The following is a 10,340-nucleotide window of genomic DNA, read 5'->3' on the forward strand; positions in this document are numbered from 1 at the left end:
GTCTGGTTTTTGCCAGGTGTCTTGGCTCACTGTAAAGGCGGAGTGGCAGAATCTGGTTGTGAGGTCCCTGATAGATCACCCTAATCTTTCTCTCCCCGCTTCCTTGCAGGTACTTGCCCGAAATTATGAATGATGGGCTGACCAACCAGATCAACAACCCCGAGGTGGACGTGGACATCACACGGCCCGACACGTTCATCAGACAACAGATCATGGCTCTCCGCGTGATGACCAACAAACTGAAAAACGCATACAATGGCAATGACGTCAACTTCCAGGACACAAGTAAGAAGATCTTTACCGGGACCAGTAACTTCCTGAGTGAAATATGGCTGTAGATTAGACTATATTTTTTCTTCAAGAGTAGTGTGCCCCTTTGATTTAGTCCCATTCCTCCTCAATCTGTGAAGCTTTTTACAGTCTTTTGGACAGAGAGCTCTGATCCACAAAACTTAGGATGCTACCAAAATCATAACTGGTCTTAAGGAACAGTTCCAGTGTATACATGCAGCCACACAAAAGCCCAAATTCAGTTTCATCTACCAGTTGACCTGTTAATGACAAAGCCACAAAGTAATTTTTTCACTTTCTTCTTTCCCCATCAGCATTGACATCTGCCCCAAACTCCTGCCCCCTTTCCCTCAACACCACCCAAAGAAGAATGACCTACATATGGCTTAGACAAGCCAGGGCTAGAATCCCTGTCTTATCCCTTATGAACTGGGGTCTTGAACAAAGTGCTCTACTTCTTGAGTCTCAGATTCCTGTTGTGTAGAATGGAAGCATCCTTGCCCCAAAGGCTGTTGGGAGTCTCATTCGAGGCGATACGTAAAGGAGCTAAGGCAGTATCTGGTCGGTAGTGAGTGGGTTCAACTGCATCATTTCCCTCTGTATCCAATTGTGCACATACACAAACCATAAACATTTGTATCTGAAATATTGAGAGAAATAGTAAAATGCCAATGCAGTACTACAGATGACTAATTTTTTAAGGATCACAGAAGTATTAGAAGTGACTTGAAACAATATTAAGTGAACACTGACATGAAACTAACTATATCTGAGTAGTTTCGATATACAAAGGCAAGATTTTTTATTGTTGGTTTTTTTGTTGCTTTTTTTAAGTGTATACTTCTACAGAGTTTCCTGGAAAAGAATTCTTGAACATAAGATGTGAAGTTGCCAAAGATTCTGTAACTTGATCACTGAAGCAAAAGATGATGCTTTTGTGCTTAGATTAATGAGATAGAAAGACACAAGTTACAGATGGAAGACATCAAGTCATCTAAGTCTTAGCCATCAGCCTGCTGAGTTGTCCCCTGCAGAAAATTTTTCATGCTTTATTCCATTTTAAATAACTCAAAGAATTAATTCTCTAAACATAGGATAATAACCAACCCAGACTTCACCGCTGTAAAATTTCTCAAAATCATCCCTTTATCTCTGTTCCTTTTACCTAAACTTGTTTCTTTTTGGAACACAGCAGGACACAAGGTTTTGGCTTTCTTGCTTCATTCTTGCTAGTACTTAGCCTCCCTCCTCTCATTTTATCCATTCTTTCTTCTCCATTTAATAAAATGCTGTATTATCTAGAGAGTGACCATTGGAATGAATGATTCAAGATATGTAAGAATTAGTTAATGTTGGCCTTGTTGCTTCTCTCTCCTCTCTGATGTGTTTAATACATGTCAACCTGCAAAGCTCGGGGAATGTACGGGAGGCAGAGATCTTGCTCCATTTCCCCTCAAAAGAAAATAAAGTCAACAACAATTAAGAGCATCCCTTAGCTCTAACCCAAGCACCAAATTTGGCTCTCTCTTTTAGGCTAACATCTGTCCTATAAACTATTATCACATCTTATAGCTGTCATCACCCTTATTGCTTTTGACATTTTTTAAGTTGCCCATCCCACCCCTTAAATGCTTGCATTTGTGATTCCTTTTCAAAAAGAGATGGGACCATTACTTTTCCCAGCCAGAATCCCGTGTCGTTATTTGCTTTCCACATTTTTAATGTTCTAAATCATTTTAATAATATCTTTGTAAAAACTGTATTACTCCTTGTGCATGATACCAGTGTTCAGAACCACCCCCTTAGCAATTCTGAGATCTCTGAATTTAATTAATGGGCATTTTCCCCCTTGAAAAGGCTACTAAAGATAAATCAGAGAAAGTGCTAAAAACCCAGTGCAGTCTACTCAGGTGATCTTATCTGGTATTCAGATGTCTCACTGAGAAAAAAAATTATGCTCATTCTCCAAGCGTGAGTCTTTCTCATGCAAGAGGACATTAGAAGAGTTCCTGCAGTGCCCGGGCTTTACCTAAGGTGCGTCCAGCAGCCAAGATGGCGCCAGCCTCCCAGGAGAAGCTCGACCAGCATCCTCACTTCCGGCCAGCAGGGAGGAGTTGAGGGCTGTTGGCTGGAATCATTGAGCAAGTCAGGGAAACAGCAAATGTCCTTACAAAGCTTACAGTTTCCTGAGTCCTTCCAGGAACATTCTTCCTCACAACAATTCTGTGAAATAGATATTATTACTCTTGTTTTCACAGGTGAGAAAATGGAGCCTCATGGAGGCTAACTGGCTCACCCTAGTCTATTTAAAAAAAAAAATGGGCCAGGCGCGGTGGCTCACGCCTGTAATCCTAGCTCTCTGGGAGGCCGAGGCGGGCGGATTGTTTGAGCTCAGGAATTCGAAGCCAGCCTGAGCAAGAGCGAGACCCCGTCTCTACTAAAAATAGAAAGAAATTAATTGGACAACTAAAAATACATAGAAACAATTAGCCGGGCATGGTGGCGCATGCCTGTAGTCCCAGCTACTTGGGAGGCTGAGGCAGAAGGATCGCTTGAGCCCAGAAGTTTGAGGTTGCTGTGAGCTAGGATGATGCCACGGCACTCTAGCCCGGGCAACACAGTGAGACTCTGTCTCAAAAAAAAGAAAAAAAAATGGCAGATTAAATTCTAGGTTGCCCTGACTGTGGGAATCCCGTTTTTTCCATCAGGCATCATTGAGAGTCCTGGGCTGGGCGCCCCTGTGCACGTTATAGAGTTGTCCTCACACACTACCTGAAAGTTACATGTTGTTGTCTGTATTTGTTTAGACAAGGAAACTGACACAAGTTGAGTAAACTGCTCAAGGCACATTTATTTATTCAACAAGTATTTATTGAGCACCTGCTGAATGCCAGGAACATTGAAGGCCTTAGAGATACAGAAGTGAACAGTCTATGCCAAGTCTCCACCCTCATGAAGTTTGCACCCCCAGCATACATTTTTGAGAAGGCCATGAGCTGTAAACAAGCAAATAAATGATATACTCCCAGGAGGTGACAAGTACTTTCACACAGCTAGTAATGATGGAGCCTGATCCAGGGCCAGGCCCGAGACAGAGTTTGTCAAACAAGAAGGAACCAGGCAGTAAGGAGTGGGCTTAGAGGTGCTGACGTACTGTGTGGGCACCTGGGCGTTGGTTTCAAGCAGAGAATGGCCGACCTTTTCTGTAAAGGGCCAGATATTAAATATGTTAGGCTTTGAGGGCAACACGGTCTCCGTCACAGCAAGGCCCCGCTGCTGGTGCGGTGTGCCCATATGTACGTGAACAGGTGTGGCTGGGTTCCAATAACACTTCATGTATGGACACTGAAATTTGAATGTCACATGTGCATTTTTTACATGTCACAAAATATTATTCTTCATTTGATTTTTTTTTTTTTACCAAACACTTAAAAATATAAAGACCATTCTTAGGTTATTATGGGCCATATGAAAACAAGCAGCAGGCTGTTGTTCGTCAACCCCTGGTTTAAAGGGAGAGGCTGGCCAGGATAGAGCCCATCCCGCTCTTAGGAAAAGAACGTAGGTGGGGAAAAGTGGCCAAAAGTAATAATAACATATTCTTCCCACAACTATGTGCTGCTGCTCCTCTGATTTCCTACTTACAGTACTTTTTTTTTTTCCTGTTCTATGTTTTCCTTTAAAAATCTTTTTAAAAGTACGATATTGGCTAAAAGCAATGGCTCTAAGGTGCAAAAAGAACAAAGAATAGAATTTCTTAATGCAATTTAAATATCAACCAGGAGAAGAAGTATCTTTCTAATGACAACATGGTAGTTACGGCCTCCCATTGGGCCTGGAGTTCACACGTTTCTTAGGTTGTGTAGCTCAGATATCAAATAATACTGCGTGTCAAATACCTATTTCTACACAGTCCACCGCCCATCACAAACAAACCTGTTGGGGTGGGGTGGAGGCTGTGGATGGGGAGATTTCCTCCCCACCCCCCGCAACCATGCTCCTTTCTGTTGGGTTCTCGGTCTCTCCTCGTTCCTGGTTTGAGAGCTAACTTTCTTTTTCGATATTTCCACACCAGGCGATGAATCCAGCGGCTCAGGGAGTGGCAGCGGGTGCATGGATGACGTATGTCCCACGGAGTTTGAGTTTGTCACCACAGAGGCCCCTGCAGTGGATCCCGACAGGAGAGAAGTGGACTCTTCCGCAGCCCAGCGCGGCCACTCCCTGCTCTCGTGGTCTCTCGCCTGCACTGTCTTAGCACTGCAGAGACTGTGCAGATAATCCTGGGATTTTGGTCGATGAAACTGCATTTTAGCTATTTGAATGGCCAACTCACTTCTTTTCTTACACTCTTGGACAATGGACCATGCCACAAAAACTTACCGTTTTCTATGAGAAGAGAGCAGTACTGCAATCTGCCTCCCTTTTTGTTTTCCCAAAGAGTACTGGGTGCCAGACTGAACTACTTCCTCTTTCCTTCAGCTATCTGTGGGGACCTTGTTTATTCTAGAGAGAATTCTTACTCAAATCTTTCGTACCAGGAGATTTTCTTACCTTCATTTGCTTTTATGCTGCAGAAGTAAAGGAATCTCACGTTGTGAGTTTTTTTTCCCATATTAAAAAAAAAATAGGTAGAAAGAAAATACTTTTCCTTATAAAACCAGGCCAAACCCCAAGACAACTGCATTTGCAACAAAGAAGCAAACAAGAGGGAAAAATAAAGGAACTTTAGTGCCGTAAGTTTGGCATTGGCCAGCCACCTCCCAGTGTAAGCTTTTCTGTGACAAATTGGGTTTACAAAATGCTTATGGGGAGAAAGCTTGGAATTTGTTTTAAATGTAGTGAAGATACACTATTGTCTTGGAGGTGTCACCGTACACTCTAACCACACAATACCAAATTGATTTGGAGGTACTGATACTAAATTTAGAATTCCATCTTTAATGTGAGAACAAAAATAATTACAAGTCAGCACCTCTCTCTCACCCTGACCAATCTCAGTTTCGGTAATGGCACCATTTTTCTTAATTCCCTTAATGTTTGTCCATTGTATCCAATTGGCACAGATTTTTCCCTTTGTGTCCAGTTACTAGCAGACACCCTATCAGTTCATCCTTCTCAAGGGTCTCGATTGAAAATGATCTTCAATGATACAATATCTGCTTTTCCACAGTTTTGACATTAATTAGATGTTTCTGGCCCTGTGCTCATCATCCTCCCACAATAAAAGTTTTGTTTTTTTTTTCATAATGAGACGATAAACAATTATTACAGATCCATTCATGAGTTTTCATTCTTAACTATTTGCTTTGTGTCAGTTGGTTTCTGCATCACAAGGGCATTCTCTTACAAAATAACTCACAACAACAAAAGAAAGTCAAGACAAAAATATATATATAGTATTGACATGGAGATTTCTTTCACTTTTTTAGTCTTAGTATGATCATCTATTTTTATATCTCTATATATATAAATCACAGATTTTAACTTCTTAATTCCAAGCTCAGGGTTGACACACCTTTGTAACAAAAATGTTTTGTCAACCAGCTCTTCTTGTTTTGTGCTGCTCAGAGAAGGGATTCCTCAGTGATCTGTGAGCACCAAGAATCAAGAAAGAGAACTTTTTATGTATCTAACTGTCCATTTATTAAAAGTTTGCCAGGGCACACCCTTTTTGCATGAACACGCTTTGTCCTGGGTGCTCCAGACTTATGTGGAGTGGAGCCCATGGGATGAGCCGTGGGTGTGCAGGAATTTACTGGTAATGAAAACTGTACGTGTAAAGAATGTTATTCATGAAAAACCATTGCTTTCATGTACAACACCTTTGGCCTAGGATTCCTGCTTGGCACTTGGATAAATGACTTAACTCAATAGGCCAATTTAGAACCACCGCCTAACCTCCCCACCAAGTATGCCAAAGCCAGGCCCTACGCTCCCCCAACAGAGAGAAGCAAAATAAACCAAACTGGGGCTTTGTGAATACAGTTGGCTATCCATGTGTTTCTTCGTTTTTATGTTGCATCTGGAGTAGGGAAAAGTCATGTTTCAAGACACCATAGTATGCCAGTCACATTTTAATTAACTCATTGACAGTATTGACACATAAATGCTATTTTCCGATCTCTGTTCTCATCAAAATTAAAATTAGTTATTGATTTAGTCATCACATTTATGTAGAACACATACGGCACAATAGTATTAAGTATATTTGAGCACTTTTGCAAAACAGAAAGTATTTACAAGCATCTATTGCTACTTTATGCCTAATGAAATATAAAATGTAAGATTCTGAGAGACTTTGTGGCATCCTTTCATTTGAACCTTGATGAAAGTAACGATCTAATTCAGCGTTACATACTTCTAGAAAACCGTCTATTTCACTGCCAAACTTCGGCTTCCTATCACCAATTACACATAAAAACATCTCTGTGAAGGACCAATCATTTACCTTGCTCATTTCATTGTATGTTCAGTAATCAGTATTGTCTTTCTCCAGTAATTAAGGTGCAATACAAGTTAAATCAACCTTGATTTTCCAAAATATTTGAGTAATAACTTGTTTTATGGCTTTAAATTCCAAGTCTTTTCTTTTTTTAAATATTTCTGCATTATCTTTTATGAAATAGATCAGGATGTTTTGTTTTTCCTGTGCTTTCACCCCAAAAGGTTTTGTGCATGTGTATGAATTCACATTATATTAATGAATGTGAACCCATGTTCTGTACGCACTAAACACACAGATAATATACAAACGCCTGCTTCATTTGTTTCAATGCCTTCATTATGAATATTATTCATATTGATGAGATTTAATGATGCATATGAGCCAGGCAGAGAGCTGAAATGACTGTCAGTTAGAGATGCCACAATATTAGTCACCCTGCATGGACGTGGTCAAAATAATATTCAAGTTGTACTTCTTGGTTTTTATCATCAGCCTGCCGTGTCATATGATTTTCAGACTCATTTAATATGAGAATTTTTTTTGTCCCTAAAGGATTTCATTTAATCTAATTACCCCATTTCAGTAAGTATTTTGGAATTTTCCCCCCAAATCAATTTTTCTCATTTCAGCCTAGTGATAGGGGATGCAGTGATGCTCCATTATTTTTCATGACCTGCCCTCATTTGCTCTGATGTCCATCATCATAACTTTTGTTATGAATAGAGAGGAATGGGCTCACTGAAATCAGACACTAGACATTGGTGGGTGATGCTCATAACTGCAAACACTTAGCTTATTGAAGTGCCTCTATTTACATGTTCTTTAGTTATAATATGTATTTTTCTAACAGAAATACACGTCTGTAATTGGTATATATTATACTTTGTATATGTTACAACAAAAGCTAAACAGAGGCTAAAGTCTTTAGCAGAGAAGAATGAATTGCAAATTTATGAATAAGAGCTCTGTTTACGGTTCTGTATTGAAGGACAACTGTTGACAACCTTCTGTCATTGTAACGAAGGCCAAGTTGGTACTTTGATTATAGCCATCATAGAACGTTAGCACTAGAAATCTTAAGTCCCTTACAGTGATTTACCCAGATAGCATTAAGTAACTTATATCATATCACCTGCTTTAAATGTAAGGGATAGAAAATGCTATTTTGTCTACACTAAAAAACACTGTTACTCATCGACAAGCAGTAGTAATTATAAATGTTACATTCTTTAAATCAAACACATTGAAAATATTATTGGAGGCAGAACCCTGATATTTAATTTCTATTCCCTGCTGCAGACATTAGCCTACTTTAATTCTTTTGCCATTACATACATGTTTTGGCTACAGACTGAACACCAACTAAAGTCCCCAAAGAGGAATAAAACATAGCAAATTCCTGAGCTGTGATTCTTTTATCACTTCTCTTTGCAAAGCTAATTATCAGGTGGTTTGAGTAACGATAGAAGCATCAGCAAATGCAAGTTTTGTGTTAGCCAAACCTTGCAGACATTTAAACTCATTTTTATTGACTTCCAGTCACTAAAAGACCTGACTTTTAATTAAAAAAAAAAAAGACAGTTTAGCTTTGCAACAGAAGAGTAAAGGAGACCATAACTTATAAATTTGCAATGTGTTCCTCCTTGGTGGAGACATTAGCCAGTGTTTAGTTTCAGGCCAACTGATACAAATAGTGTATTGATTTGTACGCATTCTAGAGACTTGCTATATCATGGTTTGCTACAGCCCGGACTCAGCTTAGCAGGGGGACATTTTGAACTTCATTCAAAGTTGAGTAGTTACTGGAATCTTTGACATTGCCTTATAAAGAGGTACTTCCATGAAAAGACCGCAAAGGATGGCATAATAGTAAGGTCTCTGTGCATATACACAATATATATGCAGGATAAATGTGTGCACCAATCAAACCTAAAATTTTATGTGACTGTCAAATGAATATTATTTCGGTTAAGATTTTTCATTTCTGATTTGGATAGAAAATTGCTATTAATCTTGTATTAAAATAGTTTTTAAAAATCTACCAGTGCCCTTTCTGCATTTTCTTAATTATTGTCATAGTCTAAATTTAGAGTTTTTCAATTTTTTCGTTTGAGAACTTTTTAGAAGCTTCAATATTAAAAAAAAAAAAGGACAACGAAAACAAAACCCATAGATTAAACCAATGCCACTCACCAAAGAACACTCAGTATTTGAAACCAGGGACTATTAGAACTTTAGATCATTTAGAGTTTCCCAAATGTGTATGGAAAATACTGTATCTGTCTTCTTTTGTGCTGGATTATTTTCTCAGAGGAAAAACTTACTGGCTTGAGAACTGATGTCGATACCTTATAAATAAGGTCAGAAAAATAAGATCATATGTGAAAAGACTAATAATTTCTAAATCCAGCCAATTGCATTGATTTTTATACTTATGAAATGTTACCATGCTCTCAGGCATGCTAAATATTGTATAACCTGCTAAAGATTAATTTAACAAACATTAATGTGCTCCTACTCTGTGCACACCCCGCTCTGGGGGCTGTATCACTGGCTGTGAAAAACCACCAGTTGAAAATTATTCATTCCTTAATGCAGTTAATAATGATTATTACAAATACATCACTTATTTCAGAAATGCTCATTTAAATAAAGGAACCCATATAAATAAAGGTATCAAGAATACAACATTTAACTGTAAGAAATACCATAATTTAGCTCACGTTATTACTGTTTTGGTTTTTATCGAGAAAAGTGATTTTTACAAAACAATTAAGGAACATTAGGATAAATCCCACCTACAAAAATCAGAATATAGCAAATTTTATTTGGAAATAAATGGAAACCAATTTATTAGGAAGGAAAAACATCCAAGTGGTTTTGGAAAAATAAATAAACCATAGACACATTCATCAGGTAACAACAATATTTATTTTAATTTGCTCTTTGGATAAATGGGCTGAGTGAGATATAGTTAAAAATATATGTACAAATATGTGTAGCAAAATGACATTGATTTTAAAAATCCAACTTGTAAAATCATGGCAAACGGGAATGAAATGTTTGTATCTTGAGAACTAGAAAGACGTAGCCACAAGTTTAAATCTATTTGAGCAGACAGTGACAAATGATTTAGTGCTGATACATTTCCATTCCATAAACACATCTATTTGCGGGTTTAAACATGTGGCCAAACATATTCTGTTGGCTCATAATTGGGCCACACAGCAAAGCCAAGAGGAATTAGATGCCTGCCTTTGTAACCTGTTTAAGGATCTCGTGCTCTTGTACACCTTGAAACAGAAAGCAGAGAAAGAAAATGGGAATTTTACCCCGTGAGTGCTCAAGTTTGGAGAGAAGCAGAAAGAAGACTTACAAACTGTATTCAAGAGAGCAGAAAAATATTTAGCTTGAATAAAATCATCTTCTCTTCAGTAAGAACAAGCATCGGTGGATTTTTTGAATTTAAAAAATTGATTTTTATTATTTAAAATAATAAAATGTGGCCCACTTTTTTTGGTTACTCTAAAAAGAAATTGACTTTGGCAATTATCTATCCTTTCAAAAGATACATAATGAGCCCTTGTCCTGTGCAGGACGCAGT

The 10,340-nt window shown here is 38.4% G+C and overlaps 1 protein-coding gene across 1 annotated transcript in view; it reads left to right on the forward strand.

Annotated features, from left to right (window-relative positions):
* The window catches only part of GPC6 (glypican 6), a 1,343,320-nt gene extending 1,333,916 nt beyond the window's left edge, over positions 1-9,404 (forward strand). Inside the window, exons 8-9 of the mRNA XM_012647356.1 lie at positions 110-285; positions 4,367-9,404. Of these exons, the coding sequence (XP_012502810.1) occupies positions 110-285; positions 4,367-4,569 (379 nt within the window). The 3' untranslated portion in view covers positions 4,570-9,404. The remainder of the gene's footprint in view (positions 1-109; positions 286-4,366) is intronic.
* Positions 9,405-10,340: the final 936 nt, after the last annotated feature.

The sequence above is a fragment of the Propithecus coquereli genome, unplaced genomic scaffold (genome assembly GCF_000956105.1).
Source record: "Propithecus coquereli isolate 6110/MARCELLA unplaced genomic scaffold, Pcoq_1.0 Scaffold262, whole genome shotgun sequence".
NCBI lineage: Eukaryota > Metazoa > Chordata > Mammalia > Primates > Indriidae > Propithecus > Propithecus coquereli.